At 42.5% G+C, this 25,131-nt stretch overlaps 3 protein-coding genes across 5 annotated transcripts; 2 read left to right on the plus strand and 1 right to left on the minus strand.

The window, feature by feature from the left end:
- The first annotated feature begins 281 nt into the window (after window positions 1-281).
- Window positions 282-5,091, plus strand: aqp7 (aquaporin 7). The gene is made up of 6 exons (XM_080461456.1): window positions 282-677; window positions 2,126-2,252; window positions 2,354-2,491; window positions 2,560-2,678; window positions 2,833-3,050; window positions 3,187-5,091. Exons 1-6 carry the CDS (start codon window positions 540-542, stop codon window positions 3,362-3,364), a joined length of 918 nt encoding a protein of 305 aa, XP_080317582.1. The 5' UTR covers window positions 282-539; the 3' UTR covers window positions 3,365-5,091.
- Window positions 3,521-7,879, minus strand: tpgs2 (tubulin polyglutamylase complex subunit 2). The gene is made up of 8 exons (XM_080461455.1): window positions 7,689-7,879; window positions 7,512-7,591; window positions 7,339-7,426; window positions 6,929-7,069; window positions 6,639-6,752; window positions 6,389-6,552; window positions 4,167-5,310; window positions 3,521-4,125 (listed from the first exon to the last, which is right to left on the minus strand). The coding sequence occupies exons 1-7, from the start codon at window positions 7,762-7,764 to the stop codon at window positions 5,092-5,094; spliced, it is 882 nt and encodes a 293-aa protein (XP_080317581.1). The 5' UTR covers window positions 7,765-7,879; the 3' UTR covers window positions 3,521-4,125; window positions 4,167-5,091.
- A 148-nt stretch (window positions 7,880-8,027) lies between these two features.
- kiaa1328 (KIAA1328 ortholog) lies at window positions 8,028-23,934 on the plus strand. Of its 3 annotated transcripts, none has more exons than XM_080460708.1 (12): window positions 8,028-8,113; window positions 8,544-8,573; window positions 8,685-8,941; window positions 9,080-9,180; window positions 9,284-9,399; window positions 14,909-15,033; window positions 16,567-16,943; window positions 17,038-17,259; window positions 17,510-17,605; window positions 17,700-17,788; window positions 17,999-18,098; window positions 23,363-23,934. In XM_080460708.1, the coding sequence occupies exons 1-12, from the start codon at window positions 8,059-8,061 to the stop codon at window positions 23,586-23,588; spliced, it is 1,794 nt and encodes a 597-aa protein (XP_080316834.1). In that variant the 5' UTR covers window positions 8,028-8,058; the 3' UTR covers window positions 23,589-23,934. The 3 variants fall into 3 exon arrangements, with proteins under 3 accessions (XP_080316834.1, XP_080316835.1, XP_080316836.1); XM_080460709.1 differs by having other exon boundaries at window positions 9,284-9,345; XM_080460710.1 differs by having other exon boundaries at window positions 17,999-18,122; window positions 23,363-23,928.
- The last annotated feature ends 1,197 nt before the right edge of the window (window positions 23,935-25,131 follow it).

A 25,131-nucleotide genomic window follows, 5' to 3' on the forward strand; every position in this document is an offset into this window, starting at 1 on the left:
GATGATAAAGCATATTTTGCCGGTATATCCATTATCTCTCTACCCACCTTCCAAAGACATGAAGATGCAATGCAAACTGTTGTTTCTTTGAGCTCAAACATAAACAATCAAGCCTTTCAATTCAAAACTTGTGGCCTAGTTTTGTTTAAAATGGTATATTTCGGCTCAAAGAATCCCATTTACAGTTTTGTTTGGCACAATTTTCTTACCTTTCTCCTCATTGGTTGAGCACTTTAAGATCAGCTGCTCTATTGGAGGATGGGTCTGACCGTGTGTGTTTCAGTATGGGAAGAGGGAGGGTTAAGCGAAAGCAATGTGGGCATGTGTGACCGAGAGAAGATCAACAGACGGGCACACAGAGTGTGACCAAAGGATAGGAAAAGTTTGAAGGGAAGAGGAGAAACAGCCTTGTTTATGGACTACTGTGTAGGATGAGAACCCCCCCCTATGAGGTCGTTCTATGTGACTGACCTTGAGTGAACTTTAAACTCATTAGCTGGAGAAGAAGCCAAAAACAGAAGCAACAACGAGGAGAGGAGATGAAGGACCTGGCACAGTCAGTAGAACTCGGGGTTTCTCAGCGGAGAGCAGCGAGTGTAACTCGACCCAGGCTCTGGCTCAAAAATGAATTTGTTCGTGTGGGACTTGCTGAAACCCTTTGCACTTTTGTCATGATGGTAAGAATACTCTTGCTGAAGCTGTCTTTATTTCAACACACCTTTTACGTCCTTCCTTGTGGTGACAACTTCACTTTTTATTTGGAAATGTTTTGCTGGCTTATCTGTGACAACCATTAATTATTAATACACGCTCTGTACTCTTACATCCCCCCACCCACACACAGACACACAGAAACCCTTCTAACAGTCACATGACTGGGGCAAGTAGGTGGTGATTGGTGGGTGTCAGGGGGTGAACCAGGAAATCTAGTGTTACTCTAGGAATGCTCAGGCAGTGTACCACATGGAGAGGGTGACATAAGTCACTTTATCTCTCAGCTGTTACAATAAGCTGATACAAGAAGAATCCATGCAAGAAGCTGTGAAAACACCCTGAATATGGCACAATGATAACCAAACCAGCATTTTGAAATTCAAGCAACTTAAAGATCAGAATTACTCTCCACCGAAATACATGTGACTTTTTTTTTTTAAAGAGGCCCAGCACTTTTTCCTGCTTCCTGAACAAACAGCTTCAGTTTAGCAATGTCAGCTTGTTTTTTGACTTCCCTTAGACCACAATGACATTTCACTGAGTTAAAAGTTCAATGTGTCAGTTCAGTGTTTATCCTAGATGTTTGAAGCACATTGTGAATTCTTCGTTTAAAAACCCAGCTCTCTGAATGATTCGCTGACTTTAAAGGTACGTGATCTTGATGTAAAGCCTCCACTGTCACATTACGTTATGAAGTTGAGTTATTAAAGCATCCAGCCTGTCCTCTTAGACTTCAACTCCGCATGTTAGCAGTACAGTTTTTTGCTGCCCAAAGCTTCAGCTGTTGTGCTGGCTGTTCCATGTAATAGTGTGGACACCTGCTCCTTTTCCTCTTCAGAATCGACTGAGGACAGACAAAACACAAGGGGCTGTCTTTCAGGGTCAAATCCTTGTGTACTGCTTCGTCCTACTCAGGATTGTAATACTCTGGAGAAAACACAGACGACTACACACACTAAGTTCACACTTATATGCAATTTACAGTCACCAATTTACCTCAAACATGTTTTTGTTGGGGGGGGGGGGGGGGGGGGGGGGTTCTCCATGAATACTGGAGTACCTAAAACCCCACACTTGCACAGAGAGAACATGCAAACTCGTTGTAGAAAGGCTTTTAAACCCAAACTCAAACTAACCACGACATCATCACGCGACCTCTGAAATATATTTATTCTGTATATTATTTTAGGTTATTTTTAAGAATTACAATAACAAATGTTGCCTTACAGCTTTTAACAAAACACACTTATTGTACCTTTAACGATTTAAATACTAAAGTACCCATATTCTTTTTGTCCACCCCTTTATTTTTGTTTTCTGGCAGATTCAAAAATGTTTTGATGTTGTCTTTCACCAGTCCACAACGGTCAGTAACTTGTCTCAGTAAATTCTGTTTCCTCTTTCAATACAGGCGTTTGGCCTCGGTTCTGTGGCCCAAGTAGTGACCGGACAGGGTGCATTCGGAGAGTACCTCAGCATTAACATTGGCTTTGCACTGGGAGTCGCTATGGGGGCTCATGTCGGAGGAAATGTCTCAGGTGTGAGGGTGTGACCGTACCGAGGAGAATTCCTAAAAAGTTTCTCAAAGGTGTCGTAGCAGAGACGTTCACCACACTTTGTTTTTTTTTGTTCTCACCAGGGGCTCATATGAACGCTGCAGTGTCGATCGCAATGTGTGTGTTTGGCCGACTGGCTTGGAGGATGTTGCCCCTTTACATATTTTCACAGTTCATAGGGTCATTTCTGGCAGCAGGGAGCATCTATGGTATCTACTATGGTAAGAATTCACTACAAACCAGACAATCTTGTGTCTTGAGTGTCCATTAATGTTGTTTTCATGTGTAGAGGCTATTCATAACTACTGTGGGGGAAACCTGACAGTAACTGGAGTGAAGGCCACAGCTGGTATCTTCGCCACCTATCCTGCACCGTACCTCTCCTTGATGGGTGGATTTGTGGATCAGGTAGCTATAAAACCAGATTAAAAGACTTACAAATCACAGACTGGATCCTCTGACACATTCTGCTTGAACCCTTTTCTTTGTGTTGTTTTACGCATGCAGCTGTCTTCTTTGTGTATCCATGTGTGTGCTGTGTGTGTGTGTGTGTGTGTGCCAGGTGTTTGGCACGGCAATGCTGCTGCTGTGCCTGATGGCTCTATCGGACCAGAGGAACAAACCGCCTGCTCCGGGCAGCGAGCCAGCCTTGGTGGGTCTGCTGGTGCTGCTCATTGGCATTTCTCTGGGCAGCAATAGCGGCTATGCCATCAACCCCACTCGAGACATTGCACCCAGGGTCTTCACTGCCATAGCGGGCTGGGGAGTCGATGTATTCCGGTACGCAGGACAGATGCTTTGTTTTGTGTGGGGTTTACTATTGCAACATGTTTCTAATCAGGGGCCGGTCATGGGGGGAAAAAAAAAGGTTCTTATTGTATATGCATAACAACTTAGCTTTTTTGTGTGTGCATAGGGCTGGAAATGGCTGGTGGTGGGTGCCTCTCGCTGCTCCATCTATTGGAGGAATCCTGGGAGCAGGGCTGTACAAGGTCCTGGTGGAACTGCACCATCCACCAGTGTCTGAAGAGGAACGGGCGCGAGCAGGGGAGGAGTCGGTGCCTCTTGAGAAAGTGCAAAACGTATGCGCGTGACTTATCAGCTTTGCAAACACAAAAGTGTATGTACAGCTGTGTGCACATGTGTATGGAGCTGAACCATTCCTCACTGATGAAGTGTTAAAAAGACCAAAACCATCCACTTCCATGTGGACTGAAACACTTTCAAGCAAAATGAGATGGGCTTGAATAAAATCTTAAACTCAACTTTAATTTATTCATATAATTCAGGCTGCAAAACATTTAAAATATGCACTTGTAGACATTTTAAATGAGCATACTGATCTTTGCTGTTATAAATTAAATCCAAACAAAACTACAGCAGTTTCATTTATGAAAGATGAACAAAGCCATACTCGCTGCCCGACATTCTGGGTTTATATTATCAGGGCAATAGCTAGTGATTTAACGTTCTAAATGACCATAAACACTTTTCATTACAACGGTCAACAGGGGACCACTTACATGATCATGGAAACTTAAGGGTATGTACAGAAAACTACCCCTGTCCATTGTGTTGAAAAAATAAGTATCATTCTGAAAAGAAAACAAACAGTGGGCCCTGCCTCCCCACAGCTTGAAAGAGCAGCACAACCGACGAACATTTTCGACAAAGGTATTTTCACCAATCCGGCACACGGCAGCCTAAACGTAAAAGAAAGTACATGAGTCCTTCCAAGCTCCAAATTGTTTGAAGCAAAAACCTGGTCCAGGATGGTTCAACAAGTCGTCTCATGGAAAAGGATGCTGGAATAACCCCCCCCCCCCCCCCCAAAGTATTTCACTTATATGAAATACTGAGAGTATACTAGAACAGTGTATCTAAACTCTAACATGCGTATTTTCACATTTGTTTGGTTTACATTAAATGTATGAGGCACTGCAGTGAGAAACTTGGTGGGATTTGGCTTTACAGCCTTTGGAAATGTAACAATCCATGCATCACTGTTACACAGGTCATGTAGTGTTTGGATCTGAAGCTCGAGGGCAGAAGTTCAAAGCTTCAGCTGATGCTCCAGGCTGCCAACGTGTTCAGTGAATTGGTTTATTTTTACAGAATCACATGATCACTTAATTTTCTGTGTTAAACTGAGGTTACTGTTCTGTGGTCATAGAGATAAAAGTGTTGTTTTTTTTCTCTCCCCCCTCCGGTTGAAGGCTTAAAGTTATACGGGAGATGTGTTTTAATGCATTTGAAGATGACCAGCAAATCAATGACTGGATTGACAGACTAAAAGTCTTCCTATTGGGGATAGCAATGCTATGCTTAGAAACTACTTGTCAGTATTATCTGTGGTATTATTGCAGTATTATCGCGCAAATTATGTTTATAAACTGTCTGATTCGAATGATCTTCACCTGGAGGTGACACTATTGAAAATTGTATTAAAAGAATCTGTGCTATTGCTAAAACAACTGCTTGTTGGGTCCAAGTTGTATTTTGTAATTACTAACAGGCTTAACATGCTTAGGTATTTAAGTTAGTAGATTATTTTGTTTAAAACCACTAATGTTATAATGGCCTCAATCAAAAGTTTTCAAAATCAACATAGATTTTTATGTCCCACATTGATTGTATTATATTAACACTATTTGCTGAACCAGCTTTAAACCTGGGTATGTATTTCTTTAGTCATGCAAGGGACAACCTGTTGTGCAAAGAGATTCTATCCGCCCCTCTGTAGCCCAGGAAAAAGCTGCACGCTGCTCTTTTATATCCACGATGGTCATACAGACATTAAAGCGCTCTGATGAAAACATTCTCATCGCTTTACCCCAGTGTGTCTTGCGGTGCTGCCCTGGCCCTTTGTCGGTCCTGTTGAGCTGCACTGTGTTGATTGCTTCTTCTTGGGGGCCGCTACTTTAGCTTTGCCTTTGAAGGCCTTGGTAGGATCCAGCTTATTGATATAGGAATCTCCAGCAGGATCCGCTGGGCTGAGGTCACAGCTGAAGGTCAGGGGCTGGTAGAGGGATGCCCACTGCTGCGAAGAGAAGCAGGATTCTTAGTAATGTGGAACCAAACAAACAAACAAACACAATCTGTCTGTAGTAGGCTGTGTATAACAATACACATCTACACAGCAGAAATTAACTTCAAAATCTTCATCCTGACTAAAGCAATATTCACTCTGGTTTGACAGTCTAATTAACTGGAGGTATCTGAAAGTATAATGCTGTTGTAGTTGGTGCTCTGGCTTCAGAGAAATTAGTTCATGTCTGGGCTTTGAGGAGCTGTATGGAATGGAGCTTGCATGTTCTCCCTGTGCATGCATGGCATCTCTGTGTACTCCAGTAGCCTCTCACAGTTCAAAAACATGTTTTTGAGGTTAATTGACTGCAAACATGTTTTGTAGGCATACATCTGAGTATCTGCAGTTCTTTGCCACTATGTGTTTGCCCCTGCGATGGACTGGTTCGCAGTGTACCCGGGCTTCATGAACAGTCAGCTGGGGATTGACTTCAGCCCTGAGCCCCCTCAGTGTTATAAAGCGTTGTGGAGGATGAATGGGTGGACAGCTAAGGTACAACACATAGAAGCTTTTTATCTCATATGTTCATCAGCCAAAATTGTAGGTCGCTATAAGTGTAACGCATTGAATAAAAAATATATTTGACACATGACATTCATCATAGTAAGGGTCATATAAACTACATCATCCTCTCCTCCTGAGGTCTGGTACATGACTGATCACGTCAAAAATAAGGATAGAGGATAATATTTACTAACTTAAAAATGCTATATGTCTAAAAAGTAAGTGATAAAACAATATCATGCATTTGTAATTTTCAACTGCTAATTCACTTAATACAGATCAATTCCAAGTAATATCTCTGTCAAATGTTATGAAAATTACATTCATTCTCCCGTTATAATTAAAAGCAATATTTCAGAGGACTTTGTTGCATTTAGATTAAATGAATCCAGGGGAACATATCTAGTCTGGTTACCCATGTCTGGTATACAAGAAGAACCAATAGATGGATGATGGATTCCATTTACATTGCACAGTCTTCCAAAAAAAACAAACAAGAAACCAAGACACTCAGTCATTTTGGTACCTTAGCCTGGGGGCTCGGGCCATACGGTGTGAAGACATACTGCCACTCAGGCAGACCCAGGTGTGTGATCATCAGTCGGTAGTAGGACGTAAATGTTGCAGTCAGAAAATGCCAGCACAATGAGCGATCCAGGAACCAGATTTCACTCTGCTGGGCTACCACAGCTGGAAAATACCAACATTAACATTTAGCATCAACAAGGGGAAGGGTTAGGGTTGGAAGGAAAACATTATATTATTAAACGGAACACCTGGAGTGCAGTTTTTGTAGACCAGACACACTTTTCCATTCCCACCACAGGAATCCAGCTCGAAGATGCGGCTCCGGACATCAAAATGGGGTGCGGCACGTGCAGGTTCGAGCCCTGACAGATAGCATTTATGAATCTCAAATAAATGTTTAGAGTTCATTTAACAACTCATTCATTAGCCTGCTTTCTGCACAACTGGGCATGTGTAAACAAACATAATTGAACTTGACATGCTGTAATTGTAGAGTTAAGCCGCATGAGGATCTGACAGAAAATTTTATTTTGTTTACCTCTCTCCGTGGTGCTCTCCTCCCAGTCCAGGTCAGCCAGAGAGGGCGCATTGGGGAGAGAGAAGTGTGACACCGGTTGGAGCAGAGGGCCCAGTCTGGCCACGCTGTTAATCATCATGCATCCTAAAGGAACACACTCATCTGGAAAAACACGTGCACCAACATAGTTAGAAGAACTATTTTAGAGACGAAGACTAAATAATTCAGAGGAGAGTCAAACTAATAATTATTTGGTTACAACACACTATATTATCAGTGAATTTAATGATGCAGGTGTGATGGAGACAACTTGAAAATGGTGCAGTGGTGTAACAGCAGTTGCAGACTTTATATAAAGACCTACATTTGACAAATAATGACACACTTTTGTGCGATTCATAGTATTACAGAACATACATAAGAACACCCACCGTCTAGTTTAACACTCCATGTTAGCGTGAACCCATCGGTTGTAAGATAGAAATCTCGCAGGTCCTCTGGTAAAATACAAGTATTTTTCTGTGGGATAAACCAAACAAATGCATTGCATGTTATCACAATGTCAGTTCACATCCAGGTTTGTCACAAGAAGACGTGCATGCACCTGCTCCCATGTCAGCAGGCTCCTCTTCTCTGCAGGCTCCCTCTCTGCAAAACGGACGTCCACCACACCAGGCATGCTCTCTGGACCAAGAAGAACAAAAATATTCAGATCCTGACTAGATCTTTTTTATTGCTAGCTAGCCAGACCTTCAACATGTGCAAATACAATCATACACACCGAGGATTCGGGTGATGCCGAGTGTCAGTCTCTCAGCAACACCCTTAAACGCCAAGATGTCTTTGGTCTCCTCCATTGCGGCGAGATCGGTTTTGCACAAAACCCCAGATGCACCTTCAGTAGAGATCTTCCCCACAGAGATCTCTCTGCCCTGCTAAAGTCTGCCCAGCATCCTTCACCTTGCCTCGTTGACAGTGCACGCACAGGAAGCCACAAACAGTAGCATGACGTAGGAGAGACACGCAATTCAGCCAATAAGACGCCGTCTTTCTACCTGATCAACCAATAAGATTTGAGTTCTGAGAAGGGGGCGGGACGATAATTCCCTAGCAACGCTTGGCTCCCTGGGAGTGGTGGCGGTTGTTTCAACATGGCGGCAGCGGCTAAAAGAAGTGAAAAGTCGGGGATTAGCTGGATAAATAGCGGTATGTTTACTTCTACTGAACAACATCCGTCCTACTAAAGTGATTCCTTACCGAACCCGCGCCGTGAGAAGGTGTATAACATCTCTGAGAGAGTCGGAGAGATTCTACTTGTTTGAGGAAGTCCCACTGCTTGTCAGCTAATTACTTTCCTTTAAGTTTAGTAAGACAGTCTTTAAAAGGTGGACTAATGGGATTGATTTATAGCAAACATAGTTGTGTAAATACCGAGCCAGTTAGGTTACTTAATGCTTCCATAAACATAACACTGATGTGATTTGCAGTCTAAATCAACGCCGACGTTTCTTTTGTGAGCACGTCGCTTTAGAAAAACCGAACAAATCGGACATCTTACAGCAGCATGCAGTTTATTAGATTTATTAGAATGATGGAATACTTCAATAATCACCTATTTTCCCATGTTCGGTGTCAGAAGAGGAGGAGCCTTTGGTGTTTGTTTCTGGTGAGCATCAATAGCACTTTTTTTTTCACAGTCCCTGTGAATAATGTCATGGATAATGGTCTCATAGTGTTCTTTTTCCTTCTGCTTGCATCCCCACATGAACCGCTTCAGGAGTCGACGGAGAGGTGAAGACCCGCACCTCTTTCAAGATGGGATCAGGCAGCACCGGCATATACAGTAAAAAAGGCACAAAGACACGAATCAAGCGAAACTCTGACAGCAAAACCCTGGACACAAAAAAGACAAGAGGCAAAAGCCAGGTCCACCTCCAAAGTGATCACTCTGAGTCGTATTATGGAGAAGAAATGTGTGATCGCAGAGCTGCTGTGTCTTCGGTGTCCACAGATTCATTTATTCCTTTTTCTCAGGTTGGCCAGCATTTCTTTGGGTTGTCTTCTCTAGTCTTCCAGAGTTACTTAAAGTATACATTTTTGTCAGATAATATACATGTTATTTAAAGAAACTCTGCCATTAAGACACTGGTGTTGTCAACTACTATTCGTCAGGTGGTGTCAGACAACTGCAAAGCTAAGAGTGACATCTGTTTGAAAGACCTCTGTCCTGAAGATAAGCGACGGATTGCAAACCTCATTGAAGAACTTGCCAGGTAACGAACACGATATGCTCGTGGTATTTATTATTACACGTTATTTTTCCTACATGTCTTGAACTAACTTTTCTTCTTCATGCTGCTGTTTCCTGTTTTTCAGAGTGACTGAAGAGAAGGAAGAATCAATGCAGCGTTTGAAAGACGAACAGGGAAGTTCTGAACGTAAGATTCAGCAGTTGGAGGAACAAAACCTGACCATAGTGCACGAAAGAGAAAGTATCCTTTTAATATGTGTGTTGCTTATAGCAGTAACTATGTTCTTGGATTTTTATTTTAATGCTGAGAATATCGGAATAGATTTCCATTTTTAAAGAAACAAACAAATGAAGGATCTGAGATTTGTCAGTAAAATATTATAGTTACCAGTGAAAAGACTATGGCAGTTTCAATCAATGGACAGGATACTGAAAACTTCTATTGTAGTACAATTACTGTTGCGTAGCTTCAATTGCAAGTAAAAGTACTCAAATAAAAATACATGGTACTTTTTCACATGCTACATAAAGTGCATTTTATTCACTTGCACCAATTCAATATACCTGTATAAAATATCTACATTCAAAGTACTTTAATTAACAACACGTGTATATATAAAGGTTACACAATGGATTTTTCTTTGAGCAATAAATGTGAATATAAAGCAGGAATTTGACACTGTAAAATTAATAAAATTTGTGACTACAAAAGTGCAGAACAGAAGATCTGAATATAAATTCCCATTGTTGCCATACTCGCCAGTGGATTCAGATAAGTAAAGAATACTTTGTGAGAATTGTACATGTAAAAGTGCAGATAATAAGACTGCTCTAAGATGAAATCCTATGGTCCAATAAATATGGATTTTCAAAGCGAAGAATACTCTGCTGAAATGTACAGTTCATGTCAGTGTAGTGCAACTTCAGCATTGTAACTTCAGTTACGATGCTCAGCTTTTCTGGAATAGGCGCTTTTAATACGAAGGGATGGTTAAAGTAAGGCTGTGGTACATTTTTTTCTAGCTCATCTCGGTGTACAATTGTAAAGTAATTTCTAAAATCTCAATTTGTACATCATGGGTTGCATAATGATGTAATCCTCAGCTTCGCTCAACTAAGCTTAGCCTTAATATTGGTTACACAACCAGTGATTTTCCTTTTTTATCGCTGTAATTGTATCTCACAAAAATGACTTAAGAGGAACATTTCAATCCTAAAGATGAGATTGCTTCTTTACGTTTTCAAAACAAAAAAATGATGCCATAATTATCACAATAAAAAAAAACAAAGGCTTTTGTTGTAGTTTATGTGTTATGAGTGCAGAAATGACTGTGGAACAATGAACTTTTCCATGGTCTCAGTTTTATGTGCTATGTGAAGAAAACGTCTGTAGGGGGCAGTGTTGTCCCATGTAATGCCATCCACAGCCTTTGGCAAGACTGTTCAATCTGTTAGGAAAGTCATAGAAATAGAGCAGATGCATTTGAATTATTTGATGCCTGCTGCAGTTGTCTTGTAGCTTATCCGCTGTTTTGTACAGAATCAATTTTATGGTTGGAGCTGTGGCCCGAACCGTCTAAATCATCTTATCATCCAAAGATGAATTTTGATATTTACTGACAAAACTGCAGCGGTTGCTTTTACCGTCTGCTTTTGTAGCCAGTCCTGACTGTTGAATGGTGAGTCGAGAGTTTCTCTCAGTATCTCCTTCAGAAAATGAGATCAGATGGGTCACCAGCTGATTCCTGATCGTCTCTCCTGAGGCTTGGTTTTAGAGTCAAATGCCGAATCCCACCTTCTGTCTTCATCACAATTCTGCTCAGGTCGGACTACGGGATGGCCAACAGTCAATTTAGGTTAAAAACATTGCGAAATATGAAGAGTAATTGACCCGGCTGCTAAATTGCACGATTGGCAACGGCGGCGAAGAAAATTAGGAAAGCACAACTCAATTAAAGACACTTTGGCTTGGAGACTTGGCATTTACACCAAACTTCTAAACTCCATTAAAAAGGTATTTGAGAGAAAAAAGTGTTCAGATCCAAGCACCTCAGGGGGGGATAACATAGTCTTTTAAAGTGTGTGCTAGAGTCATGAAGGCCCTTCTCAGGCAGGAGGTTCCGGCACTTCTCCGAAAGGTTAAGGAGACACCAAAGGCAAACACACTGAATGAGAGTCTTGTCAAGTTTAATTCCATTACTTCTCAGCTTATCTTATCGAACCAAGATTCAGGGTTGTCGGGGATAAAGAATGTACGGCTGTACCTTAGCCCCAAGCCACCGAGGATGAGAGGGAAAAGTACCCTTGATATTTGGGGTGTTCGGCTGACATTTGCAACTGACTGGCACAGGACTGAATTTGTGTTTGAGATAGAAAGGAGGGCTTTTGTACTTCAAGGCATGTTGGCATTGGCAGCAGTCAAGGTGGCGTTACTAACATGGTACATTTGTTGTATCCAAAGCAAGGCACAGCAGGTGCCGCAGCTAATGCCATTTATTGACTTGAAACAATTGCGGGGAATCCTGAGGCCATGGAGAGAGAGAGAGAGAGAGAGAGAGGGGGACATAACAGCCCATTACCATGCGTTTGGAAAATGCTAATGGTGCGATACAGGAATGCCAATGCTAAATCCATTTTCACCCCTCCAAGTTTCGGATGTGTGACATTTACAATCTGGTGCTCCTCCAATGGGCTATTTCATGATAAGCCTACATTAGAAGCAATTGTTTCGATGATTATAAGAACATTGTTCTCTCAGGCAGACTAAGCTTAGCATTATGAATATTTTCACAACTCAGTCTTGGTGTTGTGAAGTTTTACCTTTTTCATTTATGGGCCAGTTGAGCGGTTTGGAGGAGCCCAGTGTGTGGTCATTGTGGCCTGTCTGAGTTTGCATGTTCTCCCTGTGTTTGCAAGGATTTTCTAGGGTTTACCGAGGGTCAACTTCACAATCCAGGAATATGCGATTTCGGTCATTTATTGACTCTTGCTAACGTGTGGTTATCTGCCTCCGTGTGTTTGCTCTTTGATGAACTGGTGACCTGTCCAGAATGAACCCTGCCGTTTGGCCGTCGTCAGCTGGGATGGCTCAGGATTCTTGTGACTCTAAATTGGATTAAATAGGTATATAAGATGAATGGATTGTGGGATCTTGTGCTTTAAATTATGTTCTATGTCTAAACCACATAAAAAAAAAAAAAAAAAAAGCTTGTTTTACTGCTTTTTTGTTATTTTTGCTGCGTACCCTGAGAGTATTTAAATTAACTAAGCTGCTCTTATTTGAGACTAAAGTTTATTTGAGTATATAGTGTACAAGTGTACATCATGCGTTCCGCTTAACTGAGAAAAATTCATTGGCGCTTAATGATTAATGGACACAACTGTGAGAGTTTGCTGTAAAAGTTGTAGTTGGAAAAAGCAGTTTTTAGCTCACCGTAACTCTGAATATCCAGTGTTTTGGCTACAAGAAATGTGGGTTTAATCCTCCTGGGTAGTTGTACAACTGGCATATCTCAAAGACAGATGCAACCTAACCAGTATGCTCCCAACTTTCCTAAGCTTTGATGAGTTATTGATTTGGCATGCTTTTGATGATAACTGATTTTTTTTTCATGTTTAACACTAGAAAAGTCAAAGCAATTTGCTAAATAATCGTTGGCCGGTGTGTGGTCCTATTCATTAGCTTATCATCTGACTCTTCTCACTATTCTCTAGTATTGATGCAGTAATGTAAGCTGTCTCCTTCTATTAATTCCCTGGCATCTCTTCCTTGCACACACACTTGTACACATTCGCACACATCCACACATCAGTCTCCTCCCCCATTCCTCTCACAATCCCGCTCAGCCTCAATCTGTTTGGCACACTGTGCTAAAGCAGGTTTTAAAATATTCCCCCCTCCTGTGCAAATTTGTTCCACCTTGAAGTGGATTTCATTATTTCATTTGAGCCTCGGCCTGACAGGGAAGTGAATCATTTTGACAGGCCCCGTCTGAAGCCTCTTCAACCCAAGCCCTTGATTCTGAGTATTTTTGGAGCAGGGGGGAGGAGTAAGTCATTGTTGGCGCTCTGCAGCTCCATGTAAACCAGGGGCTTGCCGAACACTTGGCCCCCATTGGCTGAGGTCCAAGGCTGTGGAGGGAGCGTGTTTAGTTTGGAGACGTACTGAGAGGTGGAATCTTATCAGCGTTGCTCCACTCAGTTCAGATTACCTAGCACTTGCTGTCCAGGGACTGTGTCACCCTGTCAGCACATTAACACCTTACCTTCAATTATGCACTGGGATGCTATGATGCTGCAGTCTTGTTGGGCTCCATTTGTGCATATAGGATTGTGTGTGGTACCATTACTATTTGTCCTGAAGCTGCATATTATGTGTATTTATCTGGTCTTAGCCCTTATATAAATCATAAATTGCTGCTCTGTATCTTGGATTGCGGTGGGGTCTGGCTATACGAGTGTATTCAGCGTCTCCCCTTCAAGACCCTTATTTATGCTGTATAAATAAACACCCGGCACAGGCTTACTTGATGTGATGTCCTTGTGATGTCCTTAAGTTTTCCATATAGATTTGCTTCCGTGGACATCACTGCATCAGTGGAGGAGCCTTAGTTTGATGACGGGTTCAATCAAAGTGTTTCCTGACATTTTCCTTGTGTTTATGGAAGCTGCTGTCTTGCATTTGTCTGGCGTCTGGTCCTCAATTCAAAGTCATCCCCACTCTCTTCTGCCTTTCTGTTTCATTTCCGCAGCCTGATTGAAGTCTTCTAACAACCAAAGTGTTTTCTTATGGAGTGTTCCGCCAACTATTCCTTCAATAAGACTCCACTTTGAACTTTGATTTTCTCTTAAAACGGGGTCCTTTTTTCTTTTTTTTCCCCCCCAAATGGATGCTGAGAAACTCATCAGCTGTGAGAGCTGGGCCACCGTCATAAAAAGATATGGCCTGGAGGAACAGACTTTACGGTCAGCCCGTGTGGGAGTGTGTGTACTACCGTTTGTGTGGGTTGCTCGTAGTGCAGGTGGGGATTCTGCACTCTCACGTCTTGCTGTTTCTGTGTGTGCCGTAGAAAGTCAGAGAGAGGTTGATTATTGAATTTGTGTGACTGTCTGTGTGTAGTCTCTCCATTCTCATGCTCATTATCTTTGTGCGTGCTGGTGTGTTGTGGTGCTGCCACTGTCATTAGTGGGCCCCTGAGGCGCAGCAGTAGTCCCGCTCCAGATTAGTTTTCTCGTGGCTGCCAGCTCTCCGTCTGGCAGATAGCCTGGCGTGGCACTGTCCAGCTCGGCTCGATACAGCTTGGCCCGGCACAGATGGTGAAAGCTCCGTGCCACAACAACAACTTTGATTTTGCTGGACTCATCTCCCTCTGTTTTCAGCTCTGCCGTTCCCTCCACTTTTCTGGTCCAATGTGTAATTGATTGCTGAAACAAGGTTTTAATTCAGATTGTCAATCTAATTCCAGCATCTATCTTTTTTTTTTTGTTTTTTGTTTCCCAGATGAAACCGCACTAGAGAAACCTTCTTTTTTTTTTAACAGCCATTTTGGAGGTGTCACATTTAAAATCTGTTTATGTTTGATTTGGAAAACGTTAAAACCCAAACAATCCTTTTATCCTGTTACCATCTCTCTTTGGACAATTATATCTGCAGACTGCAAATTCCTCTAGTGATGGCACATGTTGTTTTTTTTGTTTGTTTATTTTGCTGTTATTTTACTTTGTTAGTCACTTAACTGTTGTTGCTATAGGCCTGCATCAGCAGTACAAAGAGTGCCAGGAGCTGCTTGCGCTCTACCAACAATACCTTTTGTTGCAACAGGCGAAGCTCAACCAGTCCATTCCTCAGCTCAGCCAACCAGAAGCCCACAGCAAGGTAAGCAACTGGGCAGTTCAGAAAAATAATTGCAGAGGTCTTATCACAATCATCACGTCTGCTGTTATCATACATGGTTTCACCACAATATTGTGACAATTCATCAATATTCAAAATCGGCAAACGAATTTAACTTTGTTAAAGAAATGCAATAATAGTAGCACTTTATATTTTCGATTACTGTTCTGCTAATGTTTGAAAAGGCTTCTGGCATTGGGAGTTTCCTTCAGATTGTTGTTGTGTACATTGAAATTCTGAGTGAAGGTGCAACTACATACACACATTCTCTAAAAATGAGAGGAGTGAGAGCAAATCTTGTTTAGTTTGAGACCAACATTTAGGTGACAGGTACAGTTTTTAGAAATGCTTTTTTTGAGGCAACAACGCTGAGCAGGTTTTATCATAGGCTCTGTTGAAGAGACGAAATGTTGAAGAGTTTTAATTATGATTGATATCTAATCATTTGTTGTGGTTGATAAGTTGTCGTTGTTTCAGTTGCTTCTGTGATAGTTTGTTTACATAATTGTGGTTGTACCGATACAGTGGCCAAACAATAGTGAAGCTTTTCATGTCGAAGTTGTTGTGGCCATGCTTGTCACCGTCATGCATTCGTGAGCCAATCTATGGAAACACATTTGACATCCAAATCTCACTGATATGGCCAAGTGCCAAACAGCAATGGACTGTTTCAGGCCAGAGGTAGAGCCATCTTTAATCGTGAAAAATGTTTCAAGGTTACATTTCAGAAACAAAGACATCTCTCTGGCCATTGCATCTGTATGAATAGATGACTTGGCTAACCTCATTGTCCCACTGCAGCTCTGAATAATGCGTGTTTGCCTGCTCCCTGACCCGCAGTAAATTAGTCACGGAATCTTCCCCGGTAAACCAAAGGATGCTCTCCTCCTCATGTTTATCCCATAATGTTCCTGACCTTGGCTTTACCTGCCACTTGTGCCCAGTCGAAAAAAGTCCTCTTAATCTTGTGGCCACTGTCCAGTTTATAGTTGGGAAGGATCGTTTGCAGATTTCCTGCTGAAAACCCAAGCCATGGCTCTCCACCACGTCTGTGCAAGCCCCAAAGTCAATTCAGCACGTTGGCATCAGCAGCAACGTTAGCCGTACATTAGTGCCTACACAAGACGCATTCTGGTACGGTTGTTTTTATAACCTGTATTTAGGCTCCACTTGTAGCTCGACGCACAATCGGTGTAGTTATGTGAACAAAATGGAATGAAATAGACCAGGAAAGATGCTTTGGGTTTCTCCAGCACACATAAAGTGCTGGTGAAACGAGTTCTTGTGGAACAGCTCCTGTGAGCAAATAGGGAGCTTTTACTGCACATAGCAACACGAGCAAATTAGGTTGCTGAGTCCTAATTCAGTATTGGTAAATTTCCGTTTGTATTCCAGGTCCGAATTAAAGTTTTATGGAGCAGTCTAATGTTTTTGGCTGAATAAATGCCATCAGCATTTCAGAGTCTTCCCAAATTGGCCAAAATGCCTTCATTGTCCTCTTTGTTCTCTGTCCAGGTGCTCAGCAGCGAGGAAACCCACAGCAGGACGTCCACAAGCAGGGCTAATGGCTCACTCTTTGATGGCTCGTACCTCAGCTTTGCCGCCACGGAGGCACAACAGTCACAAGTGTACAGGAATAATGACGGGCGAAGAGGAGCGGCGCACACATTTCAGAATCCCGCTTCTCTTTGCTGTGACTTGAGTCCAAACTGTGGACCATTCAAACAACATGTGCCGCCGAAAAGGGAGTGCAGGGAGCCACATTTATGCCGCAGATGTGAACATAGCCAAAACAGTGTCCTTGACGCTGGCTATGAAACACAGCGGCAGAGAAGCGACGCTCATCAATGGAATGGCAACCATTATATTCACAACAAAGAGGAGATTGAAAGGTACAGTAATTTTACTATCCCACATCAAACTTTATATATCGAAACTTGTCAAGCCACAGGAATGGCTAAGCATGGAATGTGTATGGACACTTAGGCACCGCAGAGGACAGATCCTGGGCACGGAGGCGAAGGAAGCTCCGTCTGCGTTGTCACAGTCGAGCCATGAGGACTGGGGGGAGAAGAAGCACCAACTACTTCTGCAGAAAATGCAGTTAGAGATGGAGCGAGAGAAGATTCAGGCACGGCTGGCTGAGCAGGAGGAGAGGTTGAAGAGACAGAATGAGCAGCTACGCCAGTCCCGTCTCGATTACAGCAGGTAAATACAAAAGACTCAGAGAAATGAGCCATGTCTGGTGACATTATGAGGTTATATTTGGGGGCGTACGTTGATCGTTATTCACATCTCAGATTAACTACCTATCCATGAACAGTCGTTTTTCTGTCCGGTGTTTGTCATTGCAGAAATATTAGAACTTCACATTTTCTTTTTTCCCCTTCCTCCCTCCCTCCCTCCCTCCCTCCCTCCCTCCCTCACTTCTTCTTTTTTTTTTTTTTTTTTTGTTTAGTTTCCAACAAGCTACTCGAGCTGAGCTCAGCAAGTCAAACACAAGGGAAGGAAGTTCAGAGCCTGGAGGACCTTCTCGAGAACATTTGCCTCCCAGGTAAACGCTATCAAAGTCGTTCAGTCAGAGACATGCTCTCTCGCTCTCTCTCTCGCTCACTCACTCACCAGTACATTGTTTCTACTGTCTACAGTGTATCTGAAGATGTTGGCACACCTCCTGCAGGACAGACTGGCCATGAGAAACACTCGCAAACTGTATCTTCTCTTCAAAATCACAGTAGTAAGTCTCCCAGAAAACATTCCGTAACGCAATACACCCATCAAAAATTAGATTCCCTCAACACATCTTATTCCCTTTGCACTGTCATATATATGTCAAACTGGTTAGGTATATCTTGTGGGTTATTTTTCCAATTACGTGGCCTGTCCTGCTCTTTGCCTTGCGGCTTGTGCAACTGATATAACTCTTATCTCATTTCTTTAACGACAGATTCCTTTAAACAGTCCAGAAGGGACATGGCCACCTCTCCAGCAAAGCCCCCCACTGGACTCACCTCAGTGTCTGCAGCTGAAAAGACCCCAGAGGCCAGGTAGCGCATCCTCACTGAACATCGGTGAAGCATCTAAGAAAAATACTCACCATTTGTTTGAATACTTTTTGCTTTCTATAAGGCTTTACGGTCCTTTACAGCCTTTGCACACTTTATGCTGGATAAACAGCAGGACTATAGCAAATGCGTTTGATAATCTCGTAGCGTTCATTTACACACAAACAGCCCGCATGGTTGATTTCAGCGGTGCCAGCGAGACGTGTCAATTGTTCATCGAGCGGCGATGAGAAATGGCAGGATGAAGCATCGACATGATGCAGTAAAAAGGTGTGAATCGCTTCTGGTTTGTAATTGTGAAGTGAGCTACTCCCAGGCTCGTGTTTCTCCGCTCCTCTTGTGATGGAGGAAGTTCTGTGAAGGACACTGGGGAGATCGCGTGCGTTTTTCCTATTATCATCATGAACGCACATCGCAAAGCGTAAATCTTAAAGCTCATTTTGCGTTTGCAACTGCCGCAATGCTAATGAGTAAACGACGGCTTCTCTTAGTGCAGCTAAATTTTTGGAGCTGCAAGAAGCTAAATGAAGCTTTTTACTGAGCGAGCCAGTGCTGTGGCCGGCCTGTCAGGAGACACGCTGCGTTCCATTAGTCGGCCTAGCAGGGATCCTGCAGCAGGTGTAATTGAACAGACTTCTGGATGCACATGCTGCCCTCCCTTCTCTCTCTGCCACAGTAATGAGACAGAGAAAGCAAGAGTGAGGGAGAGATGTTAAAAGTGTGTTCGAGGGTGAGAGCATTGGATAAAGTGAAAAATGTGAGGTGAGGAATGTTCGAGTAGGCCCAGATGGATCGCAGTGGAACTGGTGAGAAAGGCGCGAGAAATGAAAAGAGGTTTTGAGGACAGGGCATGAATCACTAAGTGGAAGTGACAAAAAACCTTCCCCAAAAAACCAAATTACTTTTCGACATGAAATGGTAATTAACCCAATTCCGTGTGCGTGTGTGCGCACTGGCCGGTGTTTAAATATAAGGATTTTAGATTTTGCCTTTGACATTTCACTTGCTTTGTGTCTCCGCAGACATTTTTGTTTGAAATTCATTTTATGTTCCTTTACTTGACGAATTTCTTTGTATGATGTCAGATTTGATTTTTCCCCGACCCCTTTTTGGAAACGCATTGATTGACACGAGCTGCCGGACGGCTTCCCTCCGTCAGTTTGACAGGGTAGTTTTTCAAAACTTTCCTTCTGCCGATTAACTCCTAAACAAAGCAGTGCGCGGTCCAAGTTAAACTGTGAGCGCTGGCAGATGCCCATTAATTCCAGCAGGGGACCCTGGGCATCACATCTTATTAGCATCCATTTTCACCTCCAAAGCCTTTTAAAATTGTCGGACTCCAACACACTTCTTTTTTTAATTATTTATTTATTTTTACTGCCAGTAATGAGGAAGTCTGCCACTCAGATGCCTTTTGTGGTTTGTTCATGTTCATCTCTACAGGTGCTTACAATCCTCTGGTAATCTGTTGATATGGATCAGACAGATTGTTGTTGTTTTTTCTATAAAAATTGACAAGACAATATTACTTTTAAATAAGGTGACAGGGGAACAGTATCTTGTTACATGTTGTTTGGCAGGTAAGCCAAAGACCTGGACTTGACTTTTAACAAACATATTCATATTTCTGTGTGCAGATTGAGAAGCCATCAGTGCCTCATATCAGTTTTTTCGACATATTGCAGCATATATTATGTGACTACCACCAAGTGTGTGGCGACCCCTCCCTGCCCTCCCTTGGGGGGGCACCAGGGCGCTTCCGGCGTTGCAGCAGCAGGAAAAAAATTTGAGGTTCTCGGCGATGCCTTTTTGCCATGTTGATGATTCTTTTCTTTTGTTTCAACATAAAGAATTAAGTGGCTCGTGAAACTAACAATTACGTTATTAAAATGCCTATTTTCAGCCGAGGCAAATTTATTTATAGAGGACCATCCAGACACAATTTACAGTACTTTGCAAAAAATAAAAATAAAAGAAACACTTTAAAGCAAGCAGTTAGGAATCCTAATCTCAGCAGTTAAGAGTACGAAATACTTTAAAGCGTCCTACATTCTCTCGCACACGTTCTCATCCTTTTCATGGGTATCAACTTAACTGGGGCTTTTCCTATATTGGTATTTGGCGTTCCAAATCATCTACAAATATTACGTCCTCTCGTCGGAGAACCCCCACATGTCACATTGCTCCGGGCACCTTCGCGAGCAACGGACTCGCTCTTCCCGTCAAACATAGAAATAAAACATTTCTACAAGAGCGGAGTTCACTGCATCACTTCTAAATTTAATTTGCGATTAAAATTCAATGCAAATGTTGATTTAAAAAAAAAAGTGTCTGTGCAAAGCTACAAGTGTACAATAGTGGACAATATATAAAGCTAAATCTAAATAATGTAAAGTTTTCTTGTGTTCAACAGTGATATCTTATAACATAAAACACATCAGAAGTCTGGCATTCCGCTGAAAATGACTGCTGTTTTGGAACTATGGAGGACGATTGGCTCACAGTTATTAGGAAATATTTGATACCATTATGTAAACAAATCTGCTGAGGTGGAGAAATGCTTTGTGTTCGTAACGCGGATCCAGCAGCTACACTGTCTCACCAGTTCGATAAACTGGGAACGCTTCCTTCAGTAAACAAACCTCTTCCTCTCTGCAGGATTTGGCACGTTACCTGAAGCCGTCTCTTTCATTTGGCAACAGCATGCCCCTTGTGGCCATCTAATCTTAACCAATTCAATCTTGATGTGCAAATTGCGAAACCAGGCTGGGGTTAACATTAAGTGACCTTCTTAATCCTTTCATGAATCCTGCGCTAGTTAGTAATGAGACAGTTCCAGCGCACCCCGCCCATCTCATCTCCATCCTTCCCTGCCGCTGCCCGCCTGCTATTGATTGGTTGGAAAATTGACATGCGGGATATATGCAGTGGCCATTATAGGTTTTTTATCTTACTGTTTGGACTGCAAATGAAAAGGGGCGCCAGGGCGAGACGGCTATCTTTAATGAAAGCGAGGAGCCAAATAAGCAGTGAAAGTTATGAGCGGGAAGGAGGCGGCGGGGAGCGAATGCGGAGGAGTTGTGTGGAAATCTTTTTTTTTTTTTTTTTTTCTTTTTCCTCCCTGGCCACAAAGGAGGCGTGCTGTATTTGCACACTGGGAGGAAAAAAAAAAAAAGTCCACCTGCTTTTATTCTACTCAAGGATTCACTTCCATATGTCCAAAGAATTTGAAAGGAGACTCGCGCCTGGCTACTGTTTGAGTTAGTTCATCATGGCACCTTTTTTAAAAATGTTTACATGAAGGTAGAATATTGTGGAGAACCTACTTTCTGTAAGTCCCCGAGGAGTTCTGTGTTATTGTTACTGGCACAGAGGATGGAAGTACTCTACTGTTGGCATCGCTGTGTCTCCAGATGCTCTTAATATGACCCACCATGCTGAGCCAGAAGCTTTTCTTTTTTTCTTTTTTGCTTTAAAATAATAACAAAAACTTGTGTAGCTGCTCCTGTCCATGTTTTCCTTGCACGCGCATACGAGTAAAGTCGAGAGAATATTATTTAACAGTCGTTCACACTTTAACTTTGGACAAACAAAGCCAACAAATGAAGTTCTCCATCGCACTGAAAATGTATTTGCATGCTTCACTCCAGTCCTCGTCCAATCTCCATGCCCCCCCCCCGCCCTCCCCCTCACACCCATCCACCACCATTACCCCGCCGTTCCTGCCCAAACTGTACCCCTACCCCCCACGCCAGTCTTGTTATAGATTGTGACCGCCGGTAAGTGATGCATTATTCATTACCGACATGTCGTTTGTTGATGGATGGCTGTTTGAGAGCCCTGTCCGTTAAATAAATCAACAAATAAAAATGCAAATTCTCACATTTCGAGTGAAGCGGCCCAGCTGAAGCCCCCACCCCCCACCCCCCACCCCCCACCCCCCTCCACGCTCCCTCTCTGCCTTCCTCTCTATCCACAAAGCGGCACTCATTTCCAGTCTCTCTCTTACAGACAGACGAACACTCTCCCTCTCCCCTCCCTCTCTCCTTTTCTGTTGACATGCAGAAGACTAAATGAGGGAGGCAGATTTACTTAGTTGAGCTTCAGTCTCTTTTTCATCTGTTATCATCCCTCAGTTGACTTAACCCTCATTCACTTTCTCCCCCTCCCGCATCAAACATGTGCATATATTAGTTCACGTTGCTCAGGCAAAATATAGCCTCTCAAAGCGGCCCGGGCTCACGGTTTGTGCCGCCTCAAGTTAGTTTGAAAACATGACATATCAAGGTCCACGGATACGTGTGGAGGAGCACAAATGCGTCCTGATTGGAAGTTCCACCAGTGTGTCTGTGTGCCGACCACCCGCATGCATATCAACAAGTACATCCCAAAGATCGGCCTTACCTGGGAGAGCTGTGTGCCGACCCGCGCGATGCAAATCGATGCAGCTTTAAACGAGCAGAGAATTATGTTAGCAACATCAGCGGAGCGTGCTTTAAAGAATTCATGTTTTGTATCTGGAATGGCCGTCGTTCGACTGTGTATACACTGAATAATTTATCAAGCCAGGCAGACTGAGGGATTGAATCTCTATTAGCTTAATCTCCCCCGTTTTGGTTTATTTATTTCACTACACATTCCCTCATTTTTATTCTGAGGGAAAAAGCACTGGGTTCTCTCCCCCCCCCCTTCTTTTTTTCCCCCGCACCTGCAAGGAACTGTGTTTCTCTGCCCGGGACGCCCCAGTGGTTCTGACTTGTTAACGCTGCTTGTTAGGGTTCAGTAGACACTTCACCAAGAAAGATTTTGTTAACACATGGACGAGAGTTTTCACTTTCATATTGTCTGTGTTAACAAGTGAAAGGTGAATGACAAATATTTCTCCGAGCCGACTTTAGCCTTGCGCACGTCTGGTGCTGGTCCCTCGGCTTGCTACCTTCTCTGCTTAACTTTGAAAGCACGTAGCGTAACCGTCGGCCTTTGTGTGCATTTCTCCGCTACAATGAAACGGCACAAGGATGCTCATTTACAGCAGTGCGTCTCCACGGTGCTCCGCGGGGCTCCACGGGGCTCCGCGGAGCTCTGTATTATAAACATAGCCTGCGCCGGTTCAACCTTTAAAACAAGCTGAGGTCATACATGGTGAACAGAGAAGAACTAAATTGAATCAAAACAACATTAAAAAAAAAAAAAAACCAATAATCTTTTTTTTTTTTTTCTTCTTTCCTTTTTTTTCTTCCCTTCAGGTTGGACTCATCTGCGGTTGAGTTATTGGATATCTTTAGTCCTGTCTCGGCACCCGAGCCATACAAGCCAGCAAGTCGAAGACACAAAACATCACAACGTAAGCCGGCCGTCGCCCCCAAATCACTGAACCATACTTTACTCACTCCTGGAGGGTCTTATCCACGGAGCAGCCAGCAGGACCTGGAAGAGAGCCAAATACTGGAAGATATATTCTTCATCTTCTAACAAATGGGAAGAAGATGGAAGCGCAATAAAGGAATCCATTCACTCTATTCATGAATATTTCTGCGACAGCGTTTATTCATTAATTACTGATGTACTGAAATTTGAGTAATAGTCATGTTTTTGATTTTTTTTTCTTGAGTAATACTGTAATTTTTTTTTATTTCTTTTTTTTACAAATAAATTTATCATGAATTAGTTTTACTGTTTTTCATTCGGACGTTCAGGAGAACATTGATTTATATTAATTACCTATAAAGAGCTGCACGTTCGAAATCTCATCATACACATCTGACAAAGAGAAATTCACCAAAATAAATTATTTAACCCCGTTGGTTCACTGAATGTACAGAGTGAGTTGTTCAATGCTGTTCACATCCCATAATTAACCTTCATCATGGGTAATACTGATAGCTGGGTAATTATGACACGACACAGAATGCTTTATTCTAGACTGTGCTTTATTATTGGGCTAAGCTGAGACGCATCATTCATTTAAAATTACAAAAGAAGAGTCCAGGGGACCAGAGACTGGTGCAGTCTGGAGAAACGGGGGGGGGGGGGGGGGCGGGAACCTAAAGCGCACTGCCCAATCAGAAGCTTAGCTCATCGGGAACCTGGCAAAGCTCAATATGCAACATTCATTTCCCCCTCCCTCCATATGTGCTGAAATTGGGAAATAGATTTCCAGAATACTTTGAAAACCACATGAAGAAAAAAAAAAACAAATGTGATTCTAGCGACACTACTGAGCTTTAGAAATAAAATCACTGATAACGGCACTGAAAAGAAAATGATAAGAACTCAATTTTGTTTCGATGAAATAGTGCAGTTTCCATTGAATTTTGTCCTCGGTAGAACAGTTCAGTTGAACAAGATCAGAGCTCTGTCGAATGGCACAAAGCAGCGTGGGAGAATAGTGAGGAGGGTAATAAAGTTTTAGCAACCAAAAACAGTTGTTTTTATGTCCGCAATTAATCAGCAATCAACAATAAATCAGACATCGGCTAATTACACATTAGCAGCAACTTACAGTGACCTCAAGGCATATCCTCTGTCGTGAATACATATCTGATTGAACAGTTGGTCTGAGACGAAGTATTTAACCAGGGATTACACCTTATTAAATCTCGTTTTCAAGGTTCTCGGAGCAGGAGCAAATGGTGCTTGAAAGGAAAGAAGCATCTTTAGAAATTTGGCTTTTTTTTTTTTTTTTTTTCTTTCTTTTTTTTCTGGACAATCTCACAACAAAAATTCTTTTTTTTTTTCCTTTTTTTTTTAAGAAGAGAACAGCATGAATTGTTAAATACAAATATACATAAGGCTTTAGGGTTGTATACTGCATTATTGTGAGTAGTTTGCCAGCCACAGGAAAATGTCTTCGGCGTTGGGTAAGTTCAGTTTCCCCAGTACTTGTAAAACGGATGATGTCGTGATAAAGTAGCACTTACAAGCAAACAGATCAAATGGCAATAATAGAGCTCAGATCTTGAATCAAACAGCACAAATAAATAAAGCAAAAAAAAAAAAAAACAACCAAACAAAC

Source organism: Lipophrys pholis (assembly GCF_963383615.2).
Source record: "Lipophrys pholis genome assembly, chromosome: 4".
Taxonomy (NCBI): domain Eukaryota; kingdom Metazoa; phylum Chordata; class Actinopteri; order Blenniiformes; family Blenniidae; genus Lipophrys; species Lipophrys pholis.